Raw genomic sequence first — 22,074 nt, 5'->3', positions numbered from 1 at the left:
GGGAAGAAGTGAGAGCAGTGGAGATAGCGGCGCAATATGTGAGCGCATGCCATAGGCTGCGAGAAAGAGAACTATGATATGCCATGGACTTCTATGGCCCCCATCCTGGATCTGCCCCATCCCCCCATCCACCTTCCCTATGCCATGGACTTCTGTAGCCCCACCCTGGATCTGCCCCATCCCCCCATCCACCTTCCCTATGCCATGGACTTCTATAGCCCCCACCCTGGATCTGCCCCATGCCCCCATCCACCTTCCCTATGCCATGGACTTCTATAGCCCCACACTGGATCTGCCCCCATCCACCTTCCCTATGCCATGGACTTCTATAGCCTCCACCCTGGATCTGCCCCCATCCCCTCATCCACCTTCCCTATGCCATGGACTTCTATAGCCCCACACTGGATCTGCCCCCATCCGCCTTCCCTATGCCATGGGCTTCTATAGCCCCCACCCTGGATCTGCCCCCATCCCCTCATCCACCTTCCCTATGCCATGGACTTCTATAGCCCACCCTGGATCTGCCCCCACCCACCTATACTACAACCCCTACCCAACATCCCTACAGTCCCTATCCCTATTCCCTTTTGTACACTTGCTTTGGCAAAACTAATGTGTATTTAGTCCTGCCAATAAAGCTTCTTTGAATCTTTGTATTCACATCCTGGGAATTTGTCGTCGGTGGTGGAGGGGGCTCAGGAGCTGAGCTCCGTCCACACGAGGCAGATACCAGCTGTATTATATAGCCGCCATCTGTCTCAGTCTAGGACAGCAGCATTTAAATGAAATGCATGGTGGTGTCCATGTGGAGGAGCCCCCATCAGCCCCCTGCAGTGCGATCACTGGGGACCTGTGGGTTACTCTGACAGTCGGGGCTCTGCTGAAGACCACCGCCACTGTCCTAGTCCTGTCACTGTCATCTCGTCCTCCTGGACCTCAGCCGTAGGTGGACATCTTCACTATGTCCCTCAGGAGCATTGCAGGTGGAGGTCACCTAAGTTTTTCCTCGTTAAACCTAGTAACATAGTTATTAAGGTTGAAGGAAGACTTTAAGTCCATCTAGTTTAACCCATATCCTATCCTAACTTGCCCTAACATGTTGATCCAGGGGAAGGCAAAAAAAAAAATCCATGTGGCAAACAGTAAGCTTCACATTGGGGAAAAAAATTCCTTCCCGACTCCACATACGGCAATCAGACTAGCTCCCTGGATCAACGCAATATTACGGAAACTAGTGTATATACCCTGTAACATTATACTTTTCAAGAAAGGCATCCAGACCATTCTTAAATTTTAGTAGGGAATCACTCATTACAACATCATGTGGCAGAGAGTTCCATAGTCTCACTGCTCTTACAGTAAAGAATCCGCGTCTGTGAGTATGCTTAAACCTTCTTTCCTCCAGACGTAGAGGATGCCCCCTTGTCCCCGTCACAGGTCTAAGAGTAAAAAGATCATTAGAAAGGCCTTTGTATTGTCCCCGCATATATTTATACATTGTAATAAGATCACCCCTAAGCCTTCGATTCTCCAAACTAAATAACCCCAAGTGTAATAACCTGTCTTGGTATTGCAGACCCCCCAGTTCCCTAATAACCTTGGTCGCTCTTCTCTGCACCCGCTCCAGTTCAGCTATGTCTTTCTTATACACTGGAGACCAGAACTGTACACAATATTCTAAGTGTGGTCGCACTAGTGACTTATATAGAGGTAACATTATGTTCTCCTCATGAGCATCTATGCCTCTTTTAATGCATCCCATTATTTTATTTGCCTTTGCAGCAGCTGCCTGACACTGGCCACTAAATGTGAGTTTGTCGTCCACCCATACACCCAGGTCTTTTTCAGTGACTGTTTTGCCCAGTGTTTTACAATTAAGCACATAATTATACATCTTGTTCGTTCTACCCAAGTGCATGACCTTACCTGTATTGATTACCCTGCAGAGTTTAGTGTCATCTGCAAATATTGAAATTCTACTCTCTATGCCCCCTACAAGGTCATCAATAAATATGTTGAAAAGAAGCGGGCCCAATACTGACCCCTGTGGTACCCCTATACTGACCCCTGTGGTACCCCACTGCTAACCATAGAATCATAGAATCATAGAATTGTAGAGTTGGAAGGGACCTCCTGGGCCATCTGGTCCAACCCCCTGCTCAAAGCAGGATTCCCTAAATCATCCCAGTCAGATGTCTGTCCAGCCTCTGTTTGAAGACTTCCATTGAAGGAGAATTCACCACTTCTCGTGGCAGCCTGTTCCACTCATTGATCACTCTAACAGTCAAAAAGTTTTTTCTAATATCTAATCTGTGTCTCCTCCTATTCAGTTTCATCCCATTGCTTCTAGTCTTTCCTTGTGCAAATGAGAATAAAGTTGATCCTTCTACAATGTGACAGCCCTTTAGATATTTGTAGACAGCTATTAAGTCTCCTCTCAGTCTTCTCTTTTGCAAACTAAACATTCCCAAATCCTGCAACCTTTCCTCATAAGACAGGGTTTGCAGACCGGTCACCATTCTGGTCGCTCTTTTCTGAACTTGCTCCAGTTTGTTGATGTCTTTTTTAAAATGTGGTGCCCAAAACTGGACACAATATTCCAGATGAGGTCTGACCAAAGAGGAGTAGAGGGAAATAATGACTTCACGTGATCTAGACTGTATGCTTCTGTTAATACATCCTATAATTGCATTTGCCTTTTTTGCCGCTGCATCACACTGTTGACTCATATTCAGTCTGTGATCTATTAGTATACCCAAGTCTTTTTCACATGTGCTGTCACTTAGCCCTATTCCTCCCATTCTGTATATGCTTTTTTCATTTTTATTGCCCAGATGTAGTACTTTGCATTTCTCCCTGTTAAAAACCATTCTGTTGCTGCCCACTTCTCCAGTTTATTTAAATCTTTTTGAATCCTCTCTCTCTCTTCTCTAGTATTAGCTATCCCTCCTAGCTTTGTGTCATCAGCAAATTTAATTAGTTTACCCTCAATTCCTTCATCTAAATCATTGATAAAGATGTTGAACAATACAGGGCCCAGGACAGAGCCCTGTGGTACCCCACTTGAAACATTCTTCCAACTGGATGTGCAGCCATTTACGACCACTCTTTGGGTCCGATCACTAAGCCAGTTATGAATCCACCTAACAGTTGACCCAGTCCGAGTGTGCTCCATTAACCACCCTTTGTTTCCAATCCTTGAGCCAGCTCTTTACCCACTTACACATATTTTCCCCTATCCCCATTGTTCTCATTATATGTATTAACCTTTTGTGTGGCACTGTATCAAAATCTTTTGAAAAGTCCATGTACACCACGTCCACTGCATTCCCTTGGTCCAGTCCAGAACTTACCTCTTCATAAAAGCTCACCAGATTAGTCTGACAGGAACGGTCCCTCATAAACCCATGTTGATATTGGGTCATGAGGTTCTTCTTCTTCAGATACTCCAGTATAGTATCTCTTAGAAAACCCTCCAGGATTTTACCCACAGTTGAGGTTAAGCTCACTGGCCAATAATTTCCAAGTTTTTAATATTGGCACCACATTTGCTGTGCGCCAGTCCTGTGGTACAGACCCTGTTATTATGGAATCTTTAAAAAATTAAAAATAATGGTCTATCTATGACTGTATTTAATTCCTGCAGTACTCGGGGGTGTATCCCATCCGGGCCCAGGGATTGGCAGTTTTAGTGATTTTTAGACGCTGCCGTACTTCCTGCTGGATTAAGCAGGTGACATTTAATGGAGAATTTCTATCCCTGATCATGTTATCCGTGATGGGATTTTCCTGTGTAAATACTGTTGATAAAGTCATTTAGCATATTGGCTTTTTCCTCATCCACCATTTCGCCCAGACTATTTTTAAGGGGGCCAACACGATCATTTTCTAGTTTCTTACTATTTATGTAGTTAACAGTAAAGAAAAATAAAAATTCATATTTAGTTTTGCCCCATTTGAATTATGTTTTGTTTATTTATCTCACGATCCAAAAGTGTAAAATAAGCAACAAAGCTTTGTATGTGCTGAATTGGCGTAACTGCCGGGAAACCAAAAAACAAGCCCCCGCTCAGCCCCAGCAACAGAGAAAAAGGTTCTCCTGTTCTCAGAAGGTTCCTACACAAACCTGGAGACATTTCTGGAATATTCTGAATTTTCTTCATCACATAAATAAAAAAAGATTCATGTTTGTCATCGCGGTAATGGGATTGTCGTGGCCGATCATGATTCCAGATCATATTTACCGCACAATGACAAAATGCCCGACCTAACGCCACATCCACGGGGTCCTCAGCTCTGAATCCACTGACAGCTGGGCTGTCCATTCCCATTATCAGAGGGGCCGTGCCGTGACCCCCGGTGACACCCAGCTGTCTATATAGTCATACATTATCAGGAGGAACAGCAGAGGAACGGGGCATCGTAGAGATGTCAGGAGAGAAGCTCCAGAACCAGAGATCAGGCGGGATATAAATATTGTCCGGAGAGCGGACGGCTCCTCTGTGCTCATCTCCTCCGCTCCGCTACAACTTTCCTCCTGACTTTTCCTTCTATCTGTGACGTTTCCATTATTTCTTTCAGAGCTCTGAAATCCGGGTAAAGATCTGAGAAACCTTATTGCTGCCGCCATAATGGAAGAAGAAAGTGATGTCCGGGGTGGTGAGCGATGCTCAGAGGACGTCTCTACATGTAACCGGCCCGGTGAGGAACTACCACTAAATAATACAAAGAAGAGTCATGATTTTCTCATTCACCGGACATAATACACACCTTACCTGCTGCAGAACCTCATAATACACCTCAGCTGCTGCAGAACCTCATCATACACACCTCATCTACTGCGGAACCTCATAATACACCTCAGCTGCTGCAGAACCTCATAATACACCTCAGCTGCTGCAGAACATCATCATACACACCTCATCTGCTGCGGAACCTCACAATACACCTCAGCTGCTGCAGAACATCATCATACACACTTCATCTGCTGCGGAACCTCACAATACACCTCAGCTGCTGCAGAGCCTCATAATACACCTCAGCTGAAGAAGAACCTCACAATGCACCTCAACTGCTGCAGAACATCATCATACACACTTCAACTACTGCAGAACCTCATAATACACCTCAGCTGCTGCAGAACCTCACAATACACCTCAGCTGCTGCAGAACCTCACAATACACCTCAGCTGCTGCAGAACCTCACAATAGATCTCAGTTGCTGCAGAACCTCATAATACACCTCAGCTGCTGCAGAACCTCATAATACACCTCAGCTGCTGCAGAACCTCATAATACACCTCAGCTGCTGCAGAACCTCACAATACACCTCAGCAGCTGCAGAACCTCACAATAGACCTCAGTTGCTGCAGAACCTCATAATACACCTCAGCTGCTGCAGAACCTCATAAGAGACCTCAGCTGCTGCAGAACATCATCATACACCCTTCATCTACTGCAGAACCTCATAATACACCTCAGCTGCTGCAGAACCTCATAATACACACCTTATCTGCTGCAGAACCTCATAATACACACCTTATCTGCTGCAGAACCTCATAAGACACCTCAGCTGCTGCAGAACCTCATAAGACATCTCAGCTGCTGCAGAACTTCACAATACACCTCAACTGCTGCAAAACCTGATAATATACACCTCAGCTGCTGCAGAACCTCACAATACATCTTAGCTGCTGCAGAACCTCACAGTACACTTCAGCTGCTGCAGAACATCATCATACACACTTCAACTACTGCAGAACCTCATAATACACCTCAGCTGCTGCAGAACCTCATCATACACACCTCAGCTTCTGCAGAACCTCATAATACACCTCAGCTGCTGCAGAACCTCATAATACACCTCAGCTGCTGCAGAACCTCACAATACACCTCAGCAGCTGCAGAACCTCACAATAGACCTCAGTTGCTGCTGAACCTCATAATACACCTCAGCTGCTGCAGAACCTCATAAGACACCTCAGCTGCTGCAGAACATCATCATACACACTTCATCTACTGCAGAACCTCATAATACACCTCAGCTGCTGCAGAACCTCATAATACACACCTTATCTGCTGCAGAACCTCATTAAACACACCTTATCTGCTGCAGAACCTCATAAGACACCTCAGCTGCTGCAGAACCTCATAAGACACCTCAGCTGCTGCAGAACATCATCATACACACTTCATCTACTGCAGAACCTCATAATACACCTCAGCTGCTGCAGAACCTCATAATACACACCTTATCTGCTGCAGAACCTCATAAGACATCTCAGCTGCTGCAGAACTTCACAATACACCTCAACTGCTGCAGACCCTGATAATATACACCTAAGCTGCTGCAGAACCTCACAATACACCTCAGCTGCTGCAGAACCTCACAGTACACTTCAGCTGCTGCAGAACATCATCATACACACTTCAACTACTGCAGAACCTCATAATACACCTCAGCTGCTGCAGAACCTCATCATACACACCTCAGCTTCTGCAGAACTTCATAATACACCTCAGCTGCTGCAGAACCTCACAATACACCTCAGCTGCTGCAGAACCTCACAATAGACCTCAGTTGCTGCAGAACCTCATAATACACCTCAGCTGCTGTAGAACCTCATAAGACACATCAGCTGCTGCAGAACCTCATAAGACACCTCAGCTGCTGCAGAACATCATCATGCACACTTCATCTACTGCAGAACCTCATAATACACCTCAGCTGCAGAAGAACCTCATAAGACATCTCAGCTGCTGCAGAACTTCACAATACACCTCAGCTGCTGCAGAACCTAATAATATACACCTCAGCTGCTGCAGAACCTCACAATACACCTCAGCTGCTGCAGAACCTGATAATATACACCTCAGATGCTGCAGAAACTCATTATACACACCTCAGCTGCTACAGAACCTCATTATACACCTCATCTGCTGCAGAACCTCAGTATACACACCTCAGCTGCTGCAGAACCTCATTATACACCTCAGCTGCTGCTGAACCTCACAATATACCTCATCTGCTGCAGAACATCATCATACACACTTCTTCTACTGCGGAACCTCATAATACACCTCAGCTGCTGCAGAACCTCATCATACACACCTCAGCTTCTGCAGAACCTTATAATACACCTCAGCTGCTGCAGAACCTCACAATAACCTCAGCTGCTGCAGAATCTCACAATAGACCTCAGCTGCTGCAGAACCTCATAATACACCTCAGCTGCTGAAGAACCTCATAAGACAACTCAGCTGCTGCAGAACCTCATAGGACACCTCAGCTGCTGCAGAACATCATCATACACACTTCATCTACTACAGAACCTCATAATACACCTCAGCTAATGCAGAACATCATCATACACACCTTATCTGCTGCAGAACCTCATAAGACACCTCAGCTGCTGCAGAACCTCATAAGACATCTCAGCTGTTGCAGAACTTCACAATACACCTCAGCTGCTGCAGAACCTGATAATATACACCTCAGCTGCTGCAGAACCTCACAATACACCTCAGCTGCTGCAGAACCTGATAATATACACCTCAGATGCTGCAGAAACTCATTATACACACCTCAGCTGCTGCAGAACCTCATTATACAACTCATCTGCTGCAGAACCTCATTATACACACCTCAGCTGCTGCAGAACCTCACAATATACCTCAGCTGCTGCAGAACATAATACACACCTCACCTACTGCAGAACCTCATTATACACCTCAGCTGCTGCTGAACCTCACAATATACCTCAGCTGCTGCAGAACATCATCATACACACTTCATCTACTGCAGAACCTCATAATACACCTCAGCTGCTGCAGAAACTCATCATACACACCTCAGCTTCTGCAGAACCTCATAATACACCTCAGCTGCTGCAGAACCTCACAATAGACCTCATCTGCTGCAGAACCTCATAATACACCTTAGCTGCTGCAGAACCTCACAATAGACCTCAGCTGCTGCAGAACCTCATAATACACCTCAGCTGCTGCAGAACCTCATAAGACACCTCAGCTGCTGCAGAACCTCATAGGACACCTCAGCTGCTGCAGAACATCATCATACACACTTCATCTACTGCAGAACCTCATAATACACCTCAGCTGCTGCAGAACCTCATAATACACCTCAGCTGCTGCAGAACCTCATAATACACACCTTATCTGCTGCAGAACCTCATAAGACACCTCAGCTGCTGCAGAACCTCATAAGACATCTCAGCTGCTGCAGAACTTCACAATACACCTCAGCTGCTGCAGAACCTGATAATATACACCTCAGCTGCTGCAGAACCTCACAATACACCTCAGCTGCTGCAGAACCTGAAAATATACACCTCAGATGCTGCAGAAACTCATTATGCACACCTCAGCTGCTGCAGAGCCTCACAATATACCTCAGCTGCTGCAGAACATCATATACACCTCAGCTGCTGCATAACCTCATTATACACCTCATCTGCTGCAGAACCTCATTATACACACCTCAGCTGCTGCAGAACCTCACAATATACCTCAGCTGCTGCAGAACATCATCATATACACCTCAGCTGCTGCAGAACCTCATTATACACCTCAGCTGCTGCTGAACCTCACAATATATCTCAGCTGCTGCAGAACATCATCATACACACCTCAGCTGCTGCAGAACCTCATAATATATCTCATCTGCTATTGTTGCCGTAGGCTAGTTTCACACTAGCGTTTATGAGCACAGCGACGGCCTGCGCACGGCCGCCGCTAAGCCCCGCCCCCTGTCACGCCTCCGCCGGTAGCTCCGCCTACCGGCGCATGACGCTGCATGCGCCCTGTGTCCCCTATCTTTATCACTGGGGGCGCAGGTCGTGCGCAGTATGCGTTTGGCGGCGCATGCGCCTTTTTGACGGTGCGCCGGCGCAACCAAACTGCAGCAGGTTGCGTTTGGCGCAGGTCAGCGCACCGTCAAAAGGACGCATGCGCCGCCAAATGCATATTGCGCACGCCCTGCGCCCCCAGTGATAAAGATAGGGGACGCAGGGCGCATGCAGCGTCATGCGCCGGTAGGCGGAGCTACCGGTAGGCGGAGCTACCGGCGGAGGCGCGGCAGGGGGCGGGGCTTAGCGGCGGCCGTGCGCAGGCCGTCGCTGCGCTCATAAACGCTGGTGTGAAACTAGCCTTACATTGACAGAATGGCTTCTATTTCCGCCTTGAACACTAACGTGTGATGTGCAGAGAGCAGTGACGCCGTGTAACGTATACGGCTTCCAGTGTTGTTTTCCCACAAGAGTAGGGATCTGACAGCCGTGGATGATTTACTCTGACATTGTGACATTTCAGAGGAAACCTACATTTAATATCCGGCTGGGGAAGATGTGACCAGGATGACTAGCCCAAGTGTCCATCCCCAGCAGCTTCTCCCTCCTCTGCTGCCCTACACTGACTGTGCAGTTCTGAAAGTTGACGTTGAGATGCCGAATCCTAAATGTCGTAGAGAAAATGTAAAAATCCATAAAGAAATCTCTGGAGAGGAGACAAATCACCGTCACATTGAACATATGAGACTAATTAGAATTGGGGAAGTGAGAAACTATAACTGGGGAAGTGAGAGAGCGCTGACACTTCAGCCTTTATTGAAGTAAGGACCTCCTGTGGGGACTAGGTAGTTACAACAGGAATCTGTTCTGGGAACCAGCTGCCTAGACTGGGATTTAATTGCACAGAGGTGGAGACGTACACTTCCAATGCAAGAGCTTCCTCTGTTCAAAAGGCTTGTCTGAGACGCAGCCACTGGCCAGTGATGAATATTGGGGTTTGCATCGATCTGATAGTTATGGGAGATATATTTTCGGCGTTGTGGGACGAACATAACTCACATCACAGTAAGGTCCATTTTCCTACGGAGTACCGCCCTCCGCTAAGCTCTGAGCCATCTCTGTGGCCAGGTTTAGTACTTATTCTTTCGTTATTCCTTTTAATTTTATGCAATTGTATATATATTGTTTTGCTCACATTTTGTATGTTTTTATAAACACTGCCTATGTTTCCAGATTAAATACTGTATATACTCGTGTATAAGCCAAGATTTTCAGCACATGTTTTTGTGCTGTAAACCCCCCCCTTGGCTTATACACGAGTCATTGTCCAGAAAGCCAGTGGGGAAGCGGGAGGGGAGCGGTGGAGCAGCGGCAGGAGCCAGCGGCTGTGACATCATACTCACCTTCTTCCCGCCCTCGCTGAACTCCTTGCATCTCTGTTGTCCCGGCATGGCAGCTCTTCCTGTGCTGAGCGGTCACGTGGTACCGCTCATTAAGATAATGAATATGCATGCGTCTCCACTCCCATAGGCGTGGAGCGCATATTCATTACTTTAATGAGCGGTACCACGTGACCGCTGAACACAGGAAGAGCTGCCACGCCGGGACAACGGAGATACAGGGACGTGCAGCGACGGCGCGAGGAGGGCGGGGAAGGATGAAGGAGGACTGGGCTAGCTGATCAAAACCATGCATACAAGGATGGGATGGGGAAGCCAAGCTATGCATACAAGATGGGACAGGGGACCGGGCAAGCCATACATAAGAGGGGACTGGGGCAGCCATGCATGCAACAGGCGGGGAGCCAAGCATGCAACAGGAGGGGAGCCAAGCGTACAACAGGGGGAGCCACATATAGCAGGACAGGGATGAGGGGACAATGCATACCCAGCTCGAGTCAATAAGCTTACCCAGTTTTTCGTGGCAAAATTAGGTGCCTCGACTTATACTCGGGTCGGCTTATACTCGAGTATATACGGTATATAAAATGTAATAGCTTTGTTCCTTTTCCTCTGTAAACCACACCCTGAAGCCATACGCAACCTGTAACAGGCGTCCAATCAGCCTGTATAAATGATTGGTGATGGAAGCTAGTTGTTCTTTTTGTTTTTTGTTGAGCAGTGACTATACCGAGGTGTGGGTGTGTGTGTATACAGTACAAACGAAAAGTTTGGACACACCTTCTCATTCAAAGAGTTTTCTTTATTTTCACGATTATGAAAATTGTAGATTCACCCTGAAGGCATCAAACTATGAATTAGCACATGTGGAATTATATAATTAACAAAAAAGTGTGAAACAATTGAAAATATGTCTTATATTCTAGGTTCTTCAAAGTAGCCACCTTTTGCTTTGATTACTGCTTTGCACACTCTTGGCATTCTCTTCGAACATGCGCGGCTCCGCTCCGTACACCTCGTACACACGCGGCTCCACTCCGTACACCTCGTACACACGCGGCTCCACTCTGTACACCTCGTACACACGCGGCTCCACTCTGTACACCTCGTACACACGCTGCTCCGCTCCGTACACCTCGTACACACGCGGCTCCAGCCCGTACACCTCGTACACACGCGGCTCCACTCTGTACACCTCATACACACGCGGCTCCACTCTGTACACCTCGTACACACGCTGCTCCGCTCCGTCCACCTCGTACACGCGCAGCTCCACTCCGTACACTTCGTACACGCGCAGCTCCACTCCGTACACTTCGTACACGCGCGGCTCCGCTTCGTACACCTCATACACACGCGGCTCCGCTCCGTACACCTCGTACACACGCGGCTCCGCTCCGTACACCTCGTACACACGCGGCTCCGCTCCGTACACCTCGTACACACGCGGCTCCGCTCCGTACACCTCGTACACACGCGGCTCCGCTCCGTACACCTCGTACACATGCGGCTCCGCTCCGTACACCTCGTACACACGCGGCTCCGCTCCGTACACCTCGTACACACGCGGCTCCGCTCCGTACACCTCGTACACACGCGGCTCCGCTCCGTACACCTCGTACACACGGCTCAGCTCCGTCCACCCTGTAAACCCCTCCTGACCCCACACATAAACTTCCCCTCATCCAGCACCATGACAACCAGCACAGCAGAGTCCTGCACACACTGATCATGTGACCCCTGACTCCTCCCCTCCTCGCTTCAGGCCAATTGCAGCCTGGCAGCGGCTGCAGCTCCGCGGTAGATGGCCACTGCTTGGGTGTTGCAATATGGCGGTCGGCTCTGTCTCTGCTTCCGGCCGCTGTGGATTGTGGGATAGCGACACAATCTCCGGGAGCTGTGACAGAGCCGATTGGCAGTCATATGGTAGATATATTTATGTACACACATACACACATATATATATATTCTAGGCGCTGGAATCGGAAGTGTATATACCGTACCGTCACTGTGAGGTCCCAATATCCGGCGCAGTAGTGGAGGCAGCGGCGGCCTCGTCCATCACTCGTCAGACAGCTGCGTTTTGTCCTGGTGATTGGCGGCAGCAGAATTCCTCTGACAAACTGGTGGCAGCGGTGCGATCTGCGAGATTTCTCCGCTGTCATCCATGACACTGAGGTCGGTGTGTAATGCTGCTGGATCGAGCGTCTCCGGCTTCTGTCAGTAGAAAAACAGAACAATAAGAGAAGCAGGAGGAGACGTCAGCCGGAGCACAAGTCTGCAAATCGAGCCATCACCTGACGGCCGCAGAATCCTGGCATAGCGCATGTTACACCCCTTCAGGCTGTGTGCCCACCATGCGATTTTTAAGCGTTTTTGCTGCGATTTTCGGCACGAAAACTTTTAAAACTCGTGTACAGAACGCCCCCCATGCATTCCTGTGGCATTCCGCACATGCTGTGCTAATTCTGCGCTTTTTTCTGCAGCGGAATCGCATCACGGAATAAATCTCAGCATGCTCATTCTTTTGTGCGGAATCGCAAAGAATTGCCGCGACTCCGCACCCATAGGAATGCATGAGAATCGCTTCCCGCATGTGGCTATGCCCACCATGCGCGAAGTTAAGCGTCTCATGTGCGGTTGGTACCCACGGTGTGGAGGAGAGGAGACTGTCCTCCAGGCCCTGGGTACCATACCCCTGTAAAAAAAAGAATAAACAATTGGGGTATATTTACCTTCCGACGTCCCGCGCTGCATTCCCGGCCTCAGCGTTCCCAGTAATGCCTTGCGGCACGGTCCAGTGATGACGTAGTCTCGCGTGACTCTAGCGGTCTCGTGAGATCACTATAGCAACGCGAGACCAACGTCACACAGGTCTCGCAAGGCATCGCTGGGAACGCTGAGGCCGGGATGGCAGCGCGGGACGCCGGAAGGTAAATATACCCGGATTTTTTATTTTTTAATTATTTTTAACATTCTATCTTTCACTATTGACGCGGCATAGGCATCATGTCATCATGTCCGTGCAACTTGCAGAATTACAGACATGTAAATGACACCTACACGTAATATTAGATCCTGTATGTCACACGACGCGCATGCTCGCTGTCTTGTGCTGACTAGATATATCCAGCTTCCCTGACTGCACTTCTGGTGAGAGAAGCGGAGCTTGTCTACTCAGCGCATGAGCGTCCGCTTGCTCTGTGACTTCTAGGAAACACTGACATCATGCGTAGAATTGAGCAAAACGGGTCGGCCAAATTCAGAATCCGACGACTTTTGCTAAAGTCGGGTTTCGCCGATCGAAACCCGACCATAGCGTGAGGTCGGCCATGAGGTCGCCGACTTGAGCGCCAAAGTCGCATTTCAAATGATGCTTCCAGCGCCTTTTCTCTGCCAATCATCAAGGACGCACACCGTGGGCAACGCGATTACGTTGGCAGCGGCCCCCACCATGTTGGCGCAGTTTCACACATCCAGATAATTCCGGTACCGGAGCTATCCGTGTCCGTGTGGATACGTAGGCTATCCGTGTGACATCCGTGTGCTATCCGTATGTCCGTGTGTACAATCCGTGTGCTGTCCGTGTATTGGAAAAATCAGTTTCAATGTTAACCCTTTGACTTTTAAAAACGCACACGGATCGCACACGAACAGCACACGGACAGCATCCGTGTGCGGAATGTGTTTACACGGACCCATTGACTTGTATGTGCCCGTGTGATCCGTGCTGTTGCACAAAAACGGACATGTCAGCATGTTTTGCACATGGACACACGGTCCATGAAAACATGCTGACATCTGCATAGACACATTCATTAGAATGTGTCTACGTGTGTCAGTGTCTCCGGTACGTGAGAAAACTGTCACTACACGTACCGGAGCCACTGACATGTGAAACTGCCCTTAGAGAAGGGCATGCAAGTGACTGCCTGGCTTTGTGTGGTGTCACAGTGCCTATAAAAGGCCGTGACCGCCGACCGCCATCTTACTTCTGCCGATCTTAGAACAGGGAGAGCTGCTGCAGCTGCTGATTCTGAACAGGGAGAGCGTTAGGCAGGGAAGAAGAAAAAAAACTGCTTCCGCTGATAGCGCTTTTCGCTGTACAGTTAGTGTGCAGTGACAGGGGAGGATTTTTGTTATGTGCAGCAGCGCTGGTGGTGATTAGGCTGCCTTATAAGGCTACCTGCTAGCTGCATTGCTGTGTTTTCAAAGCACTCCAACTTTTATTATTTTGTTCTGCTCAGTTACCGAGCGTTCATTTTTTCACACACTACCATGTACTGGCTGGTATCACTGACAAATACAAGCTATCTGTGTGTGACTGTGGAAAAAAAAAAAAGATTTTCCATTTTTCCAGACCTACACCGTATAGAGCTGTCTGCTTTTCAAACAGTGAAGCTATCTGTGTGTGACTCTGGGAAAAAAAAAAGCCGTTCGCATTACGGTCACATCTATACAGAGTCAGCGTGTGTGTGTGACACTCTGTAAATACATGTACGGACATTTCCATTTCTCCATACACCGTATAGAACTGTCTGATTCTCAAACAGTATTGTATATCTGCCGTTCGCATTACAGTCACATCTATACAGTGTCAGCGTGTGTGTGACACTCCGTAAATACATATACGGAGATTGTTAGTTTCACTAAAAACGTATACAGCTGTACACTTCTGATACAGTACCGTATATCTGCGTGTTGGATTACGGTCAAATACATACTGGTAGAGCGTCTGTGACTAACAAAATATATACGTAGATTTAATTTTTTTAATACACCTTACACAGCTGGACGCTCCTCATACAGTACCATCTCTCTTCTGGTATTTTTGGTACATTTTCCCAAACATGAGGAAGTATGGTGGAACAGGCTGCAGACGTGGGCAGGGGGGTGCAGCTGGTACTGATGGTGGTGGTGCATCGGCTGGTTCTGGCAAAAGCACAATAGCAGCTAAGGCAGGAGGTGTTGAGCCTGCGTCATCGTCTGGCACAAGAAGGCCTTTAAGGTTCCCTTTTCTGGGAGTAGGTAAACCACTTTTAAAGCCGGAGCATCAGGAACAGGTTTTGGCTTACATTGCCAAAACAGCCTCCAGCTCTATTGCCTCCTCTTCTGAAGTTACAAAAACTGCAAGCACGGAGTCGTCAGTGCAGGCCTCTGGTCAGGAACAACACCTTTCCTTGTGTCCTTCACCCACACCAAAAGTGAAGGATGCTGCAGCACACACTTCAGATTACTCTATGGAGCCCTTTTCACATACCATGCCTGGGTTATCCAGTCAAATCCTGAATTCCCCAGTTCAAGATGAATCTGACATGGAGTGCACTGATGCACAGCCACTGCTAGATGAATCTGCTGGTTCATTCACCCACAGCACAATATTGCCCTCGCACTCTACTGAGCCAGAATCTGACCCTGACGAAACTCAGGTGCCCCTTCCTGCATACTATACCACTGTACACGGTGACACAGAGGAAGGTACAGAGGAAGGTGCAGATGACATTGAAGACGAGGTCATGGATGACCCAGTTGTTGACCCGGATTGGCATCCATTGGGGAAAGAGGGTGCTGGTGACAATAGGTCAGAACAAGAGAAGGATCCGCAGCAGGCATCATCATCGCAGCAGCGGTTATCCGGCAGGCCCACAGCTGTCAAAAAACTTGGCAAGAAAACTAAAAGAGTTGCAGGACAGCTTGGCCAGACGGTCAAATTAGCACAGCGTGCAAGCCCTGAAAATTTGTACCATAGTAGGAAGAGTGCAGTGTGGCACTTTTTTGAACAAAATCCTACTGATGACGCAAAGGTTATCTGTAAGAAGTGCCGAAGGACCTTTAGCAGAGGGAAAAATATAAGAAATTTGAATACCAATTGCATGCTTAGACATTTAACCAACATGCACTTGCAAGCGTGGATGGACTACAAAAGCTCAGGTAGCACATGTGCACCTGCTCCGACTGAAGTTAGCCGGCAATGCTCCATCGCTTCCCCCACTGTAAGGCCACCGCTAAGCACACCACCATCAAGAAATGTTGAGGTATCATCACCATGCCAAACCAGTCAGGCAATCACAATATTTTCGCGAGGAAACACTGAATCTAGGCCATCAACACCCTCACCATCACAACCCCTTCTCACTCCGTCATGTCCAATGCTAGTTCCCCCATATGCAGCTCTCAAGTCCAGCTCACCCTACCAGACACTCTGAGAAGGACAAGAAAGTACTCATCCTCTCATCCGCGTACAATGGCTTTGAACGCCTACATTCCCAAACTGATCTCATTAGAGATGATGCCCTTCCGTTTGGTAGAAAGCGAAGCTTTCCAAGAGCTCATGGCCTACGCTGTCCCACACTATAACCTACCCAGTCGGCACTTCTTTTCTCGAAAAGCCATCCCTGTCTTCCACAGGCATGTGAAAGATCGCATTGTCCATGCACTAAAACAATCAGTGAGTGGAAAGGTGCTCCTCACAACAGACGCATGGACTAGTAGGCATGGCAAGGGCTGTTACATGTCCTTCACTGTGCACTGGGTTAATGTGGTGGATGCAGGCTCCACAGGGGACAGTGGCGGTGGAACAGTGCTGCCTAGCCCACGGTATAGGAAACAGTTGGCTGTAGGCGTTCGACCTTCCTCCTCCTCCAGAAGCGAAAGCTCGTCGTTAGAGCGCAGTCGCACGAGCACTCTATCCACATCTGTCAGTGTTGCACACGAGGTGTCCCACTATCGAACAGCTAGTGGTAAGCGGCAGCAGGCTGTGTTAAAAATGATGTCTTTGGGCGACAGTAGACACACCGCGGAGGTACTGGCCGACCACTTGCATCGACAAACTGAGTCATGGCTGGGCAGTCTACATCTTGAGCCAGGCAAGGTAGTCAGTGATAATGGGGGGAATTTTGTGGCAGCCATAGGCCTTGCAAAACTCACACACATACCTTGCCTGGCTCACACCTTGAACCTGGTGGTGCAGTGCTTCCTAAATAATTATACGGCGTTAACAATGTAAACAATGTTTCTGTTTGTTTCCACTCTGACCCCTATAATCCTTCACTTTCTGATAACCCCACTAATCCCTACACCTAGCAATGAACTGTTCATCTCTTCTTCAATCCTTCCAATCCATTTCGCCTCTTCCTCAGATCTGTTCCTCAACATACAATCCTCTCTCTCCAAACACAGACAGCCCCCTCATGCCCTCTCCTGCTCCCACCGGCTAACACTCTCTCTGCTCCTCCTCACGGCCGGCGATATCTCTCCAAATCCTGGTCCTCCTCATCACATTCCCACAGTCATGTCTACCTCCCATCCATGCCCAATCACAACTTTCCGTAACCACTCCAACCTTATACACATTCGCCCGGCTCCAGCTTCCCCAGTCCCACTAACAGGAGCTCTGTGGAACGCTCGCTCTGTCTACAACAAACTTTCCTTCATCCATGATCTTTTTATTACTAACAAACTTTCCTTCCTCGCCATCACCGAAACCTGGCTCACCTCCTCTGACACAGCCTCTCCTGCTGCACTCTCATATGGTGGATTCCACCTTTCCCACACCCCCCGCCCCAGCTGCAAGCATGGTGGAGGAATTGGTTTTCTCATGTCAGATAACTGCTCCTTCACCCTAGTCCCACTGCCATCCTCTGTTACCCTCCCTTCCTTTGAGGTGCACTCTGTGCGCATCTACTACCCCTCCAACCTCCAACTAGCTGTCATATACTGCCCTCCAGGGCCAGCCACCACCTTCTTTGACCACTTCACCTCCTGGCTACTTCATTTCCTTTCCACTGATATCCCCACTATCATCTTGGGCGACTTCAACATCCCCATTGACACTTCCCTCTCAGCTGCCACTAAATTTCTATCTCTCACTTCCTCCTTCGGCCTCACTCAATGGTCTTCTGCAGCCACTCACAAAGATGGCCACACACTAGACCTCATCTTCACCCGCCTCTGCTCCCTATCTAGCCTCTCTAACTCACCTCTTCCTCTCTCTGACCACAACCTACTTACATTCTCTTCCCTCTCCTCCTCAGGTCCACAATTCCCACCTCAAAAACTTGCACATCCTCACAGAAATCTTCAACACCTCGATCTACACTCACTGTCTGAATCCCTCTTACAGACGTAAGTTCCCTACACAATGCGGATGCCGCTGCCGCTCTATATAACACCACAATAGCTGTAGCTTTGGAATCAGTTGCCCCTCTCAAACATACCAAAGCTCGCAAAATCAACAAACAGCCCTGGCACACCAGTCTGACCAAAGAACTGAGGCGGGCTTCCAGGGCTGTTGAGCGGAGATGGAAAAAATCCCACTCCAATGAGGACTTCATCGCATTCAAACACTCTCTCACTACTTTCAAGGCCACACTCGCTGCAGCAAAACAAACCTACTTCTCATCTCTCATATCCTCCCTGTCTCACAACCCTAAACAGTTATTCAACACCTTCAATTCTCTCCTCCGTCCCCCAGCACCTCCACCCTCTCCACTCATCTCAGCTGAAGACTTTGCCTCATTTTTCAAGGAGTAGATTGATAACATCAGAGACAGATTTGGTCAACAACCCCCAGTGCCCTTCCTCCTACCTGCCCTGCCCTCCTCCCCCAAAATCAACTTCTCCACCATTACAGAAGATCGACTCTCCACTCTACTCTCAAGATCACATCTCACTACCTGTGCACTTGACCCAATCCCATCCCACTTCATCCCAAACCTCAACACAGTCTTCATCTCATCCCTAACCCATCTCTTCAACCTATCACTAACAACTGGTGTTTTCCCCTCAAGCTTTAAACATGCCTCAATCACACCTATCCTCAAAAAGCCCTCTCTTGACCCATCCTCTGTATCTAGCTATCACCCTATATCACTTCTCCCCTATGCCTCAAAACTACTGAAACAACACGTCCATCTTGAACTGTCCTCCCACCTCTCTTCTTGCTACCTCCTTGACCACTTGCAATCTGGCTTCCGGCCACACCACTCCTCTGAAACTGCCCTAACTTAAGTCACCAATGACATACTGGCCGCCAAGGCCAAGCGACATTACTTTGTCCTCCTGGACCTGTCCTCTGCCTTTGACACAGTGGACCATTCCCTATTACTACAGACCCTCTCATCTCTTGGTATCACAGACTTGGCCCTATCTTGGATTGCGTCATACCTAGCAGACCGGACATTCAGCGTCTCCCACTCGCACACTACCTCCTCACCGCGCCCCTATCCATCAGAGTCCCGCAAGGTTCAGTCCTAGGGCCCCTGCTCTTCTCCATTTACACCTTTGGCCTCGGACAGCTCATAGAATCTCATGGCTTCCAGTATCACCTCTATGCTGATGACACACAGATCTACATCTCTGGACCAGATATCACCTCCCTATTAAACAGAATCCCTCAATGTCTGTCTGCTATTTCATCCTTCTTCTCCGCTAGATTTCTAAAACTTAATATGGACAAAACAGAATTAATCATCTTTCGCCCATCTCACGTGACCCCCCCCAACAGACCTATCCATTAAAGTAAACGGCTGCCCACTCTCTCCAGTCCCACAAGTTCGCTGCCTCGGGTTATCCTTGACACTGATCTCTCCTTCAAACCACATATCCAAGTCCTTTCCGCTTCCTGCCGACTTCAACTCTAAAATATTTCCTCAACCAAGAATCTGCAAAAACCCTTGTCCACGCCCTCATCATCTCCTGCCTTGACTACTGCAACCTCCTGCTCTGTGGCCTCCATTCTAACACTCTCGCACCCCTCTAATCTATTCTTAACTCTGCTGCCTGACTCTTCCACCTGTCCCCCCGCTATTCCCTGGCCTCTCCCCCCTGTCAATCCCTGCACTGGCTTCCCATTACCCAAAGACTCCAGTTCAAAACCCTAACCATGACATACAAAGCCATCCACAACCTGAGACCTCCATACATCTGTGACCTCGTCTCCCGGTACTTACCTGCACAAAACCTCCGATCCTCACAAGATCTCCTTCTGTACTCCCCTCTTATCTCCTCTTCCCACAATCGCATACAAGATTTCTCCCGTGCATCCCCTCTACTCTGGAAATCTCTACCACAATATATCAGACTCTCGCCTACCATGGAAACATTCAAAGAGAACCTGAAGACCTAACTCTTCTGACAAGCCTACAACCTGCAGTAACCACCAATCCACCAAACCGCTGCACGACCAGCTCTACCCTCGCCTACTGTATCCTCACTCATCCCTTTGTAGATTGTGAGCCCTTGCGGGCAGGGTCCTCTCATCCTGTACCAGTCATGACTTGTATTGTTTAAGATTACTGTACTTGCATGTATTACAGTTGTGGCCAAAAGTATTGACACCCCTGCAATTCTGTCAGATAATACTCAGTTTCTTCCTGAAAATGATTGCAAACACAAATTCTTTGGTATTATTATCTTCATTTAATTTGTCTTAAATGAAAAAACACAAAAGAGAATGAAGCAAAAAGCAAAACATTGATCATTTCACACAAAACTCCAAAAATGGGCCAGACAAAAGTATTGGCACCCTCAGCCTAATACTTGGTTGCACAACCTTTAGCCAAAATAACTGCGACCAGCCGCTTCCGGTAACCATCAATGAGTTTCTTACAATGCTCTGCTGGAATTTTAGACCATTCTTCTTTGGCAAACTGCTCCAGGTCCCTGATATTTGAAGGGTGCCTTCTCCAAACTGCCATTTTTAGATCTCTCCACAGGTGTTCTATGGGATTCAGGCCTGGACTCATTGCTGGCCACCTTAGAAGTCTCCAGTGCTTTCTCTTAAACCATTTTCTAGTGCTTTTTGAAGTGTGTTTTGGGTCATTGTCCTGCTGAAAGACCCATGACCTCTGAGGGAGACCCAGCTTTCTCACACTGGGCCCTACATTATGCTGCAAAATTTGTTGGTAGTCTTCTGACTTCATAATGCCATGCACACGGTCAAGCAGTCCAGTGCCAGAGGCAGCAAAGCAACCCCAAAACATCAGGGAACCTCCGCCATGTTTGACTGTAGGGACCGTGTTCTTTTCTTTGAATTCCTTTTTTTCTCCTGTAAACTCTATGTTGATGCCTTTGCCCAAAAAGCTCTACTTTTGTCTCATCTGACCAGAGAACATTCTTCCAAAATGTTTTAGGCTTTTTCAGGTAAGTTTTGGCAAACTCCAGCCTGGCTTTTTTATGTCTTGGGGTAAGAAGTGGGGTCTTCCTGGGTCTCCTACCATACAGTCCCTTTTCATTCAGATGCCGACGGATAGTAAAGGTTGACACTGTTGTACCCTCGGACAGCAGGGCAGCTTTAACTTGTTTGGATGTTAGTCGAGGTTCTTTATCCAACATCCGCACAATCTTGCGTTGAAATCTCTTGTCAATTTTTCTTTTCCGTCCACATCTAGGGAGGTTAGCCACTGTGCCATGGGCTTTAAGCTTCTTGATGACACTGTGCACGGTAGACACAGGAACATTCAGGTCTTTGGAGATGGACTTGTAGCTTTGAGATTGCTCATGCTTCCTCACAATTTGGTTTCTCAAGTCCTAAGACAGTTCTTTGGTCTTCTTTCTTTTCTCCATGCTCAATGTGGTTCACACAGGGACACAGGACAGAGGTTGAGTCAACTTTAATCCATGTCAACTGGCTGCAAGTGTGATTTAGTTATTGCCAACACCTGTTAGGTGCCACAGGTAAGTTATAGGTGCTGTTAATTACACAAATTAGAGAAGCATCACATGATTTTTTTAACAGTGCCAATACTTTTGTCCACCCTCTTTTTTGTTTGGTGTGGAATTATATCCAATTTGGCTTTAGGACAATTCTTTTTGTGTTTTTTTCATTTAAGACAAATTAAATGAAGATAATAATACCAAAGAATTTG

The 22,074-nt window shown here is 48.0% G+C and overlaps 1 protein-coding gene and 1 long non-coding RNA gene across 2 annotated transcripts in view; one reads left to right on the top strand and one right to left on the bottom strand.

Moving 5' to 3' along the window:
- Nucleotides 1–22,074, top strand: part of LOC141053916 (uncharacterized) — a 68,896-nt gene that overhangs the window by 7,595 nt on the left and 39,227 nt on the right. The window contains 1 exon segment of the mRNA XM_073551084.1: nt 4,582–4,701. Within this exon segment, the coding sequence (XP_073407185.1) occupies nt 4,632–4,701 (70 nt within the window). The 5' untranslated portion in view covers nt 4,582–4,631.
- The window catches only part of LOC141053950 (uncharacterized), a 60,160-nt gene that overhangs the window by 30,919 nt on the left and 7,167 nt on the right, over nt 1–22,074 (bottom strand). The window contains exon 2 of the long non-coding RNA XR_012221297.1: nt 12,211–12,424. This is a non-coding gene — a long non-coding RNA (uncharacterized lncRNA). The remainder of the gene's footprint in view (nt 1–12,210; nt 12,425–22,074) is intronic.

Source organism: Dendrobates tinctorius, unplaced genomic scaffold (assembly GCF_039654945.1).
Source record: "Dendrobates tinctorius isolate UK_male_01 unplaced genomic scaffold, ASM3965494v1 ptg000173l, whole genome shotgun sequence".
Lineage (NCBI taxonomy): Eukaryota > Metazoa > Chordata > Amphibia > Anura > Dendrobatidae > Dendrobates > Dendrobates tinctorius.
This window is presented reverse-complemented; position numbering and strand designations above follow the sequence as displayed.